This window comes from Chenopodium quinoa, unplaced genomic scaffold (assembly GCF_001683475.1).
Source record: "Chenopodium quinoa cultivar QQ74 unplaced genomic scaffold, ASM168347v1, whole genome shotgun sequence".
Taxonomy (NCBI): Eukaryota; Viridiplantae; Streptophyta; class Magnoliopsida; order Caryophyllales; family Amaranthaceae; genus Chenopodium; species Chenopodium quinoa.
In genome coordinates this window covers 2,214,876-2,227,533 of record NW_018744718.1, presented here as the reverse complement: position 1 = coordinate 2,227,533, position 12,658 = coordinate 2,214,876, and the positions used below count along the sequence as shown (strand labels likewise).

Below are 12,658 nucleotides of genomic sequence, written 5' to 3'. Positions count from 1 at the left end.
AAAACATAAGTATTCTATCCACAAGACAATGGCCTAGGTTTTGTTCACCCATTTTCCCTCTCCTTTATACGGAGTACTCGTATGTGAGTTTTTATTTTGAGCACTCTATTGAGCTTCCAACAAAAGGCACTTACGACAAGTCTAGAGGGCATTAGAGAGAACTTGATTGCATGTGGAATTTTATATACATCCGGGTATACATAAAGAAGGTAGGTGCACCAAAAAGTGTTTTTGTTGCTCATTTGATATAATTTTGCTCATTTTAGATTTTAATATGAGCAAAAAAAATAAATTTAAATGAGCATAATACACTTGGGTACACCTTGCACTCGGGTGTATATAACAAATTTCATAATTGTGTTATTTATGTGTCTAAATTGAATACAATTCATGGATCATAATGCTCCATTAAGGGGTATATTAAGGTAATATATTCTACTACGATAATAATTTTTCTTATCGTAACTTACTAGTCTTTATCTCATATTAACCTTTTTTTTTCCCTCTCTTTAAAAATGCTTATGCATCACTCACTCAGTCACTCACTCACTTCTATCTTTGACTGGGCTCCAAAAATTTCTCAGTTGACAACAAACTGATAACAGTATCATATTTTGTCAAAAAAAAAAAAAAAAAGTATCACATTCCATTACTTGTTCAATTCCATTTTTATATTTCAGCCACATTTTCTCATCTTATTTGTTGACAAAAAAACAATTAAAATAAAATAGAGATAGAAAGAATCAATCAAACACCATTGAACCAAGGTGTCAGTCTCTGAGCTCATCTCTATCTCAGAAACAACAAAATCACCCAAATCCGCCATTGTTGATTGACACTTAACAATGGGAAGCTCTTACTTTTTACACTCTCCTCTTCACCATTTTCTCTCTCCTCCTCCTTCTCACCCTTCTTCTTCTTCATCTCTTTCTCTCTCTTCTCGTCCACTCTTCCTCTACCTTCGAAATGCAGAGGGTAAAAGAAGAAGCAGTAAAAATGGCAGAGTTCCAATGGCTTCTTTGCATCGCCAATTGACCCCACAAGATATTGATTCTTGTAAAAGGAGAGCTTTGTTGCTTCTGGGCATCTCAGTTTTCCCCCTTTTGCCTTGGAATAATGATGCTTTTGCCTCTGGTAAATCTGTTTTAGGGTATTGATTTTTGAATTTTTGTTTGGAATTATTTGATGCATTTGCTAATTTTGGTGTTTGATGAGATGGGTGTTGATTATTATTTATTTAGATGCTGTGATTTTTCTGGGTTTTAATCTGGTGTTTCATGCTCTTCAACCCTGGAATTCTGCTCGAATTTCACTGTATTTGTGTATTGAATTGTTACTGTTACATCTTTTACTGTATATGTATTGAATTTGGTAATTAATTATTTTCCAGTCATACATTGATGTGAAGTAGTTTAGTTGAAATTTCAGCTGTATTAGTATTGGAATCTATATAGGAGATTGCGGGTCAGATTAACTAATAATTTGTCGGCTTTTCGATGAGGAAAGGAAGTTGGGCTGTTTGGATGATCTATTGACAGGAATGTGATGATTGAGAAGGATCAGCATACATTTTATAGTTTCAGATGAAATTATAATCCTTTGAATGTGGTGTTAAGGAGAGAAGATTTGGTGGTGGTAAAAGAATGTGCAATTTGACAGTGACATATAGAATTAGGAAGTGGATTAGCAGGTTTAAGGATTTTGTAGATTATTATTGGCCTAATCTCAAGGTTTCAAAGCTTTCAAGCGACAATGCGACGTGTCTAAGAGTCTTCATGACCAGCAAAGATATATGGAGGTGGAACTAATTCCTTGGGTTTTTTATGGTTTGTTTGTCCTCCTTTCCTGTTATTTATTAATGATTTTAGAGGGCATACATGAAATTTGCAGTCTGATGAAAGAGAGGAGGTGAGGACAAGCCATTACATCATTTTTCATCTTCTTGATCACCCTTGGTTGACTCGATAGTGGGTAGTCTTGATACTGTTTCCCCATCTTTCTGCAGGCTGTAGATTTCTTAAAGGTTCTGTTCAAACCCCTGTCTCTTCTCAACTTCATAACATAATCTTTTAGTGCTTAGGGTTACCTCTGTTTGCTACCTGTGCTTTTCAAAGCCTGGTGTATTCTGACTTCTGATATCCTCGCTATTTACAGATCTATGAATGATTAGGTCACTATGGTTCATGGACACTCCTTTTTTATTCCCTGTTCGATATGGTTCTTATATCGCATTATGTAACAGGATTATTACGAGAATAGGAGCTAGTTCTCTTTTCCTTTAACTAGGAATTCTGTTAACTCTTAATTTGCTTACTAACCAATTCATTTGTTAGCTGCTGATATAAATAATGAACAAGCTGTAATTGATCCTTATGTTGAGAATGATAATAAATCCTCCTCTTTTCTCTCTATTTCCTCTCTTCCTCTCTCTAGCTGGAGGTTGCCTCCTTGAAGCTGCCATAAACAGTAAGCTTGAACTGTTACACATTACCGCCTATATGTTCTCTTATTTGCAAAGGATGAGTAGATATTTTGGTGCAAGGCTTGTTTTTGTGAATTCTTATTGTGTTTTCTTTTTGTTTTTGTTTTCCTTGGTGAGAGAGAGGGGACAAAGCCTAGAGAATTGTCCATCATTATTGTTGATCGTTCCCAATCGGAGGAAGAACGAAGCCTCAACTAGTTCATCATTTGTAGTCAACTCAATTCCCCCTTTAGCATATCCTCTCATGGTGGTGGTCAAATTTTAAGAGTCTTACGCTTTGTTTGGATAGAAGCGGGTGGAAGGAAAAGAAAGGAAGAGAAATGGAGGGGGACAAACTCTCTTGTTTGGGTAAAGGATTGGGGGAAGGAAGAGAAAGGAGAGGGAGGGATCCATTTTCCCTCTCTCTTTAATAAGCATAATTCCTCCAAAATTGGAGAGATTTGGAGAGGAAATGGAGCTCCCCCCCCCCCCCCTCTTTTTTTTTTTTTTTTTTTTTTCTTTTCCATTCCCTTCCCCTTCTTTCCTTCCTTATTTGCTATCCAAACAACATGTTATAGTCAAACTGTAAGAAGCAGTAATGGCCTAAGACTCTAGGCCCTTTCGACTGATGGCTTCCACAATCCTCTCAAATGATGATATTTAAGTAGGTGAAGGTGATGTTGATCTGAATTGTCCTGCTATTTATTTATTTAAGGAAGTGAAACAATATCTTAGAAATCCTTGGAGGAATTTTAGAAAGGGTTGGTTGGAAATAAAATAATTTGGAAGAAATTAGGGGTTACATCTATTGAGAACAAGATGAGGGAGAATCACCTAAGGTAGTTTGGCCATGTAAGACGGAGATCGAGTGAGGCTCTGTTAAGGAGGCTTGAAGAGTGGCAAAGTGATGGGATTGTGACTTGTGAGGGGTAGGGGAAGACCTAACGTAGAGTGATATGAGTTTTTAAGGATAGGGAAAATATGGGATTGGATAGGGTGGAGGGAAAACTCTACGTTGAGGACAAGTCATGACTTTAAATGTACCCTCTTCTTTTTTTGGTTGTTCCTAAACTCATTGTGTTTTGCAAAGTCTATTCATTTCCTTTGTTAAGGTTTTCTCAAACTTGGGTATTTTCACTCACATTTTCCCTCTCTTTTTATCTCCCCTTGCCCCCCCTACTATCAAAATTTTTATTTTAGTATTCTTTTTTTGGGCATTCACTTACACTGCTCCCATTTTTGCTCTTTTTTTTTTTCTTCGTTTTTTGTCCACTTTCATTATAACATTTTCTTTCTACATTACATTATTTTGCGGGCGGTGACTGAAATATATCCTTAAAATAGACGTGTCCCTCAGTTTTAGTTTGTTTGTAGTTCTTACTGCACTGCCCCCCTCCCCTCTCTCTTTCTGGTGTGATTTATACTATATTGTTCAATCAACTGATTAATTTTGTTCTTTCTTAATAAGCTTGGCTCATTGACAACACTAATCTAGTTGCCAGAAAATGGCTTCTCAACTTAATTCTGGTCAAAGAACCCATTAATTTTTAAATATTATGAAGTATTATTTTTTAGTAACTTAGGGTTTATATTCCAAAACTCTCAGTTGACTTTCAGATGCATGTATCCTACATTAATTGGCGTGAAGATAATTTTGGTGATCTGTGTTAAAAAATAATACATAGTCTGTTGAGAGGCCAATAAATACTTATTTCCGTATTGTAGCTGGATATCTTCAAATCCCTTATCTATTTTCTTCTTAAAAGAGCGTGTGTGGAAGGTGCAGATTGAGAGTTTAATAATTTTCTTTATAGTATGAAACATGGTAACACACTAACACTCATGATTTAAGTTGTGAATTAGCTGTTCAAAATGGACTTCTCAGTCCTAATTATGCAGATTTGCCTCTGGGAAAAAAAAAAACCCCTTGTCCATGTGCAATGGTTATCTTGGAGGAGTTCTCCAAGTGTTTCACTTAGGAGAGCAATTTGAGCACTAGTTCTATTGCGACAATGAGGTTCTTGGCGTAACTTGGGTGGTTTTCCATGAAGAGACTCAAAGGCTTTTGGCTAATAGCTTTCCAATCTTTTTGGCCCACACTTGGTTGGATTTCCATGGAGTGATACTCACCATTGTTAGGGTTTTTGGGTTGATATCTAAAGGGTATCTTTTAGGGGGTGGAGGAAGATAGATGTACCAATATACACGCTTTAATGGTAAATGCGGTTTCTGTTTATGTGATCCTGAGTTTCTTACATGGTTCTGTAACTTTTTTTGTAGCAGAAGATAAAGAAAGAAGCGGAGAAGAAAATCAAGCCATTGAGGTTTATTTGTTTTCTTTCTTTGTGATAAATACTTCAAATTGATTTACTTTTTTTCTGTCTTGGTGAAGTTAGCTATTAGCTGAAATGAGAAACTTTTATTGGCAGAAAACAAGTCAAAGAAATGGATCATCGAATCCTTTTCTATCTCTATTAAATGCAATAGGACTCCTTGGTTCTGGTGTGCTTGCTGCTCTCTATTCTTTGGCGCGAAAGGACAAGGCAACATCAGAGGCGAAGATAGAATATGTAAGTCATTTCTTCTTATTGATTATTTTTAGGTAATCTTCCCTTTCCCTCTATTTTTAGCAACGTCTGCTTTCATCTGTATATTTAGTCTTTAAGGCTTCCTCATGTGATTGATTACTTATCTTGAAATTTCCCCAAATATTTGATGCAACATGGTAATTCTTTTAATGTGTTATTGTCTTATTGAACGGTCTTGAAACTTGCAGCTTAACTACCAACTGAAGGAAAAGGATGCTGCCATTGTAACCTTGGAGAAGAACTTTGAGTCAAAATTATCTTCCAAACAGGATGAACAAGATAAGCTACTCAACAAAGCAAAAGAAGAGCAGCTGTCTTTGGTAAATCGTTTAGAGTCGGCAAACAGCACAATAACTGGGCTAGGTCAAGAGCTACAAGGTGAAAAACAGAAAATAGAACAGCTGCTGCTCGATATTGAAGATCTTGGGGTTAAACTTGATAAGGCTGCAAAAGAAAAAGGTTCACTTGAAGAGAAAGTGAAGGAGAAGGATGGCTCAGTTGCAGTCTTGCAAGAAAGAGTTAACTTGTTGAGTTCAGAAATAAAGGAAAAGGAGGAAACTATACAAGGCCTTAACTCCTCTCTTGCGCAAAAGGATTCTGATCTGACTGAGTTGAACTCTTCCTATAGACAAACTAGGGATGAAGTTGATGACCTTAAATCACAGATTATAAATTTGAATGAACAGCTGCTGAAGTATCAAAATGAACTAGAGCAGAAGAATTCGATGTTGGACGATCTGAATGTTAGTGTTGATTCTTTGACGGTTGATCGTGACAATTTAAAATTAAAGCTCAACACGCTTGAGCATGAGTATGATGATCTGAAATCATCATCTGAGAAAAAGACAGCTGATGATAGGAGACTTTTAGAGGAGAAAGAGAGTGAACTGAATGTACTAAAAGAAAAGTACGAGCTGCTTGTGAACGAAGCTAGTGCTAAGCAAGCTTTGATATCTGATCTGACTCAAGACAGGGACAACTATATGGAAATGCTTGATAAAGAAACCAAATTTGTGCAAAGTTTAAAACAGGAGCTTCAACTGACAAAAGAAGCTTTTGAATCATCAAAAATTGAAGCATCTGATCTGAATAAGCTGTTAGAAGAGTCGCGAAAGTTGTCATCAGGGCTTGAGGCTGAACTCTCGAAAGTTCAAGCAGAGTTTTCAACAACAAGAGAGTCACTTCAGAGAAGCCTAAATGAGGCTACTTTACATTCAGAAACACTAGCTGGGGAGCTAAGTTCAGTGAAGGAGGCTCTGAATAGAACTAAAAAGGAGCTGGAAATTGTGTCTAAGGATTTGACAGCAACATCCAAGAATTGTGATAGCCTTCAGCAGGAATTGGTTGAAGTGTATAAAAAGGCTGAAAGTGCAACCAATGATTTGACAGAGGAAAAGAAAATGGTTGCTTCCTTAAATAGTGAAGTACAAACCTTGGAAAACCAAATACTGGAGGACAAGGAGGCAAGGAAATCTCTCCAGACCAGTCTCAATGAAGCAACTAGATCACTTGATGAGATGAATCAACAATCATTGATGCTTTCTAAAGATCTTGAGGTGTCTAATTCCCGAATTTCCAGTCTCGAGGAGGAAAAAGAATTCCTCAACAATTCTCTTGAAACTGAAAAGAAAGCTGCCCAAGAAACCCTAGAAAATTTTGAAGATGCACAGAGTGTTATCATGAGACTTGGTACTGAAAGAGAGAATTTGCAGAAGAAAGCCAGAAAACTGGAGGAGGATTTAGCTTCTGCAAAGGGTGAAATTTTAAGATTGAGAGCTGAAGTAAATTCTTCAAAAACTGCATCTAACGGTAAGCCTAAGCAACGAAAATCGCCTGCTAATAACAGTGATTCTGAGGAAGAAACCGAATCTCAAACTCAAACAGTTGTTAACAACCAATCAAAGCAAGAATCTGAGCCTGCTATTGATTCTACTGCAGCACCAGTAAAGAAAACTACCCGGAGGAAAAGAACAAGTAGCCAGTGAGAGCTCTCGGGTAAATTGTCCACCTTCTTGGGTTCTAATCATTGATTTTTCTCGCGCATTATTTTACTCTAGCCTATAATTTCTCTGGCTTCTGTAATTTCACATAATATATTCTAATGCCATTGCCATTGCCATGTAAAGATGAGTTTCTAGAAACTGATGTATGTAAATCTTTTTTGTCAAGATCCACAGGCACATTTGACTGAATATTTGAGTTATTATTAATCTCTAGTGCTCTAAGCTTCTACTTGCATTTTTTTTTCTTTACCTCAAATCAGTAGATGGTTTTAACATATAGTATAGTGCACCAGGGTCGGCCGGGTGCACCCGAAAGAACATTAGACATTTTTAAAGAACATGGGAAAAAAAAAAAAACATGCTAGTGTTTGAAAAAGAACATACCTGTGTTTGACAAGAACATGCCATTACAAAGAACATAAAGTCTTTACAAAAAGAACATGTTATTTTTCATGGTTACTCGGGTGGTTGAACGTGTTTGAAAAAAAACATAATATTTGACAAAAAAGAACATGTTTGCGTTTGATAAAGATAGAGGTGATCATTGGGCGGGCCGGGCCAACGTTAAAAAATCAGCTCACTTCTCGGGTCGGGACAAGTTTTGGGCCAATTTTTGGTGCCCAAACCCGCCCAAAATAGTCCGGCCGTGCGGGCTTTTCGGGTCGAGTAAAAAAAAAAACTAAAATGCATAAAAACTCATTACCAAACCCGCTCAAAAAATTAAATTTACGGGTTGGGTCCGACCCGATTTGGGGGGCGAAAAATTTCTGCCCAAAATCAGGCTGGGCCGGTCTAACTTTGATTACCCCTAGCCAAAGAATATAAAATATTTACAAAAAGAACATGATAATACATTAAAGAACATGCACAAAAATTACCTTCCCTTTTCTTGTGTTGAAAGCAACAATAACATAGTTCATTCGCCAATTCCCTACACTCCAATACCATATCCACATTTATTGTTTACTGCATTTATCATGAGTCTGATTCGATGACTACTTGTTTGAAACCCTTTTCTTTTGATATTAAGAGACCAACCAATATAGCTTTTATCTCTCCCTTAACAACTTTTCCAGCTTTCGGACCAACATGTTTGTCAAATTGATCATCAAGATAATACCCACAATATCCGGTAATCCAAACACCTTGTTCATCTCTTGCAACTACTCCATAACCAACTTTTCCATCACTCCTAATGCTTGCATCAATATTAACTTTTATGAAGCCAATTAATAAACTCTCGAGGCGGAATGCAAGGTTGCCGGAGAAGCCGGGGACAATATGATGGTGGGTGTAATGGAAGACAATACGGAGGTAGAAGAAATAAGGTTGACATTTTTGTTTTTTGTTTTTTTGTTTTTTTTTTTTTTTTTTTTTTTTGTTTGTGAAGGGTAAAATGTGATTCCTCACCCGGCAATAAAAGCTACATACTATCCTATCCCTTATATTTCCTTTTTTTTTTTAATTATTATAAGAAAGTTTATTCATTTTACTTTTTAGGAAATTTTAAGATTTTTATTTTAAAATAAAAGGAAAGTTTTAGATTTTTTTAATAATAAAATATATTAGTATTAATAAAACAACAAAAATAAATTAGATTATTCAATTATCCTAATATATCATAATAAGAATTTTAAATTCACTTATTAGGAAAGTTTTACTTTCCTTTTATCTATTAACTATTACTAAAACAAAACATGCTGACATCATTAAATGACACTTGTCAATTTCTTATGAAAATTTTTCCCACAAAAAGTATTTTTGACATCATTTTTTTTCTCCTAAGTTCTAAAACTAAACAATTACAACATTTCTTTCAAAATTAATAAATAAGATTATGATTACACTTTTTTGAATCCTTCACCAAAAAAAAAAATTGGAGTACACTTTTTTAAATAAAGAATATTGACAACTATTTTAAACAAATAAAATCTATTTAAACCGTGTAACGCATGGGATTAATCTAGTTTATTTAATTATTAATAATGACCAAGTAACTCCCATTACACTAGCAAAGTAACCATTATAGTGGCTGGTCACACGGTGTGATCAGCTACATATAAGACTTTGTGCAATTACTATTTTCTCTTTGTCAATTATTTTTTAATGTAATCATTAAACTATCAAACGTTTCACTCAAACAGAATGTGGTTAAGTAATAGTTTAAATTCATGGTGTATATTGATAACGGTCAACCCCATATAGAATAATAACCTTCATTTATGTTAATAGAACTAATTTCTTATGTACATTGTGTACTTTAATAGTTGGCAAAGGACCCAAATTGGATCCGTCTAAGTGAGGGTCTTAAAATTTTAAGACCCTAATGGTTCGGGTAGGGTATGAGTATGGAACAAAAATACTTAGTCCACATTAGGTATTGCAAATCCCTATACAACCAAACCCTATCCATTTTCATCTATATTCTTGGATAATACCCAAATTATTAATTGTACATGTTTGATTTTATATAGAATCTCAAAAATTAACATGTATTATATATACTAATCAATCATACTAAAGAAACAATGCTCAACAGCACACCACTACCGCATCCCAGGGCCCTGGTCACACCCCCATGAATCCATGATCAAATCAACTGCATACACTTCAAGGAGTTAAGTGCAACACCAAAAAATAACATTTATGCACTATACAAATTTGACGCAAATGTGACTATTTTTTCATATATAAATAATTAGCATTGGTTAAAATGGATTTCGTGATTTTTTTTTTGTAAAAAAAAATAAAGAATTTCGTGAATAATGCTAAAATTCAAATTAAGAGTGTGTTCTATTCATTTGAATTTTACTTATATGATTTTTTTTTTTTTTGGTAAATAAGAAGAATTTTATTACCAAAAGAGGGAGTTACAACTTCCAGGAGCTAAGAAGTAACAAACACCAAACCCCACAAGACCTGAAACACAGGCCAACCAACCACCAAACAGTTCAAGCTCAATCTCTTGCCACCTTCTAGGAAGGGTTCAAAAGAAAGAGACAAGAACAGCCTGAGCCAAGCTTCCAGCCACCTTCTAGGAAGGGTTTTGGAAACCCGGCCCAAGAACACAAAAAACAACACAGACCAGGACACCCTGCAACAAGAAACACCAAGCCCGAAAAAGAAAGCAAATCCCCACCTAGACTCAGCTGCAAAACAACAGGACTAGACAAAAGAGGAATACAACAACCCATGAAAAAACCACCAAGCAAAACACCAAAAAAAAAAGAACCAAACTGAAAATCAAAATGCTAACTATAAAAAGCAGAAAAAGCAGAGTATACAGCAGCAACAAACTCAAGAACAGCAACACCAGCAACCCAGGGACAACAACTAAACCAGCAACAGACCCAAACAACATCCAAGAAGAACCAGCAGCAGCTCAGGTCAGCAACTAGAGCAGCAGCAGACCCACACAACACCTGCACCAGCTACCAAACAGCAGCAACCAAAACCCAGAACAGCAGCACCTAGCAGAACACCACAGAACCACCAGCTGCCACCCTAACCACAACATCAGACCAGAGGCAGCAAAAAACTGCAACAACAACAAAAAGCAGCAGCATTAGACCAAAAACAGCACTGCAGCAGCAACCAGAAACAACACACAGACTGTAACAGCAACAATACCAGAATAGAAACAGAGCTGCAACAAAACAGCAACAGCAACTGCAACAGAATAACACACAACACACGAAAGCAGCAACAACCAACAGCAACATCAATAGAAAAACAGCAGCTGAGACAAGACAGCAGCAGCAACAAGAAAGCAGCAGCAACACAATAACAACAGCTTCCAAAACCAACCAAAACAGGCTGCTGACCAGTTGCCACCCAACCAGAACACACGGAAAACAACAGGCAACTGCAACACCAAATCAATGAAGCAAAAGCAGCTTCCTGTCTGTTCCTTTACACCTAATAGCAACATGATAGATAATGTCATGAAAGACAGTATCTGCAGGTTTACAGTCACCCGTAAACATCAAACTATTCCTCTGCAGCCATATACTGTAGATAGCCTCATTAAAACACATATATTATACTCTACCCTTGCTGCTAGACTTCCTGCAATTCTTAACTATCCATTGTTGTTCAATGTAAAAAGGTTGAACTGCTTTTTTCACATCAAGAAGCATCAAAATCTGTTCCCAAATAGTCTTAGAATAAGGACAGCAGAAAAACAAGTGAGAGACAGATTCACAAGTGTTCTGGCAGAAAAAGCAAATAGGATCACAACTTGCATTCCACTTAACAATTCTGTCCTTAGTGGCAAGTTTGTCAAGCAAAGCTAACCAAGTAATGAAAAATACTCTTAGGAGCGGCTTGGTTATTGCAAACAATTCTTTTCCACCCTACTTTAGGAGCCCGAGGTCAAATCCGGGCATAGAGTTTAGCAATATTCATTTTTCCATTTTTCATAATAGAGGACCAACCACCAATATCATCAATAATATCTCTGCAAGTCAAGATTTTCTTCAAAACCTAGGATCACTTCTTGGGAGTAGTGGCAGTCCAAATATTCCTATTGTTGAAATAATAGGTATGCACCCATTTCACCCACATATTGTCAGATTTGTGAGCAAGATCCCAAAGAACCTTGCAGATAGCAGCTTTATTCCAATCACCAATAGAGGTAATATTCCAGCCACCACAAACCTTAGGAAGAGTCATATGATGCCAGGAGACAAGGGCCTTTTTTCCATAAGTGTTCTTCCCAGTCCAAAGGAAAACCCTGAACTTAGTTTCAATTTCCCTAAGAATCTTCTTAGGAAGAATGAAAATCTGAGCCCAATAAGCCTGAATACCAAAGAGAACACTTTTGATAAGCTGCAACCTGCCAGCATAAGACAAGTGTCTAGAAGTCCAACAACCAATCCTAGCAGTAACCCTTTCAACCAAAGGCCTACATTGAGCATCAGTAAGCTTTTTAGAAGACAAGGGCACCCCAAGATATCTAAAAGGCAAACTACCTCTACTCATACCAAGAACAGCTTGCAGCTGATCTTTATCAGAATCAGAGATACCTCCAAAATAAACCTCACTCTTACTTAAATTAGCCACCAGACCAGAAGCACAAGAGAATTTCTTGAAAGCCTGCAAGAGAAGCTGAATAGAGATGGAATCAGCCCTAGAGAAGAGGAGAAGATCATCAGCAAACATCATATGGGTAATACCTAACTTCTCACATCTAGGATGAAAATTGAAATTAGGATTCCCAGTCATTTCCTTAAGGCACCTAGAGAGGTACTCCATACATAGAGCAAAAAGAAAAGGAGACATAGGATCTCCTTGCCTAAGGCCTTTTTTTGCAGAAAAAGGTTTAGCAGGAAAGTCATTAACCATCACAGAGTAAGAAACAGAGCAGACACAAGTCATAATCCATTTCACAAACGAATGAGGGAAACCAAGCTCTTCTAAAACAGTCTGCAAAAATGGCCATTCAACAGAGTCATAGGCCTTTCTCAAGTCAATCTTGATCATGCATCTAGGAGAAACAAACTTATGAGAGTAGCCTTTGATCAATTCAGTAGCCAGGAGAATATTGTCACCAATGTGCTTACCCGGGATAAACCCAGCTTGAGCATCATTAATAATAGTACTTA

At 36.6% G+C, this 12,658-nt stretch overlaps 1 protein-coding gene across 2 annotated transcripts; it reads left to right on the top strand.

Annotated features, from left to right (window-relative positions):
* Positions 1-476: 476 nt before the first annotated feature.
* On the top strand, positions 477-7,287 carry LOC110703337 (MAR-binding filament-like protein 1-1). Of its 2 annotated transcripts, none has more exons than XM_021881129.1 (4): positions 477-1,134; positions 4,742-4,785; positions 4,891-5,031; positions 5,238-7,287. In XM_021881129.1, exons 1-4 carry the CDS (start codon positions 846-848, stop codon positions 7,032-7,034), a joined length of 2,271 nt encoding a protein of 756 aa, XP_021736821.1. In that variant the 5' UTR covers positions 477-845; the 3' UTR covers positions 7,035-7,287. The 2 variants fall into 2 exon arrangements, with proteins under 2 accessions (XP_021736821.1, XP_021736822.1); XM_021881130.1 differs by having other exon boundaries at positions 480-1,134; positions 4,745-4,785.
* The last annotated feature ends 5,371 nt before the right edge of the window (positions 7,288-12,658 follow it).

Excerpts from the sequence above, each read along its gene's own strand:
- LOC110703337 (XM_021881129.1), top strand. The coding sequence starts at position 846 with ATGGGAAGCTCTTACTTTTTACACTCTCCTCTTCACCATTTTCTCTCT. Across the intron at positions 1,135-4,741 it reads TAATGATGCTTTTGCCTCTG|CAGAAGATAAAGAAAGAAGC; the intron begins GTAAATCTGTTT and ends CTTTTTTTGTAG. Across the intron at positions 5,032-5,237 it reads CAGAGGCGAAGATAGAATAT|CTTAACTACCAACTGAAGGA; the intron begins GTAAGTCATTTC and ends TGAAACTTGCAG.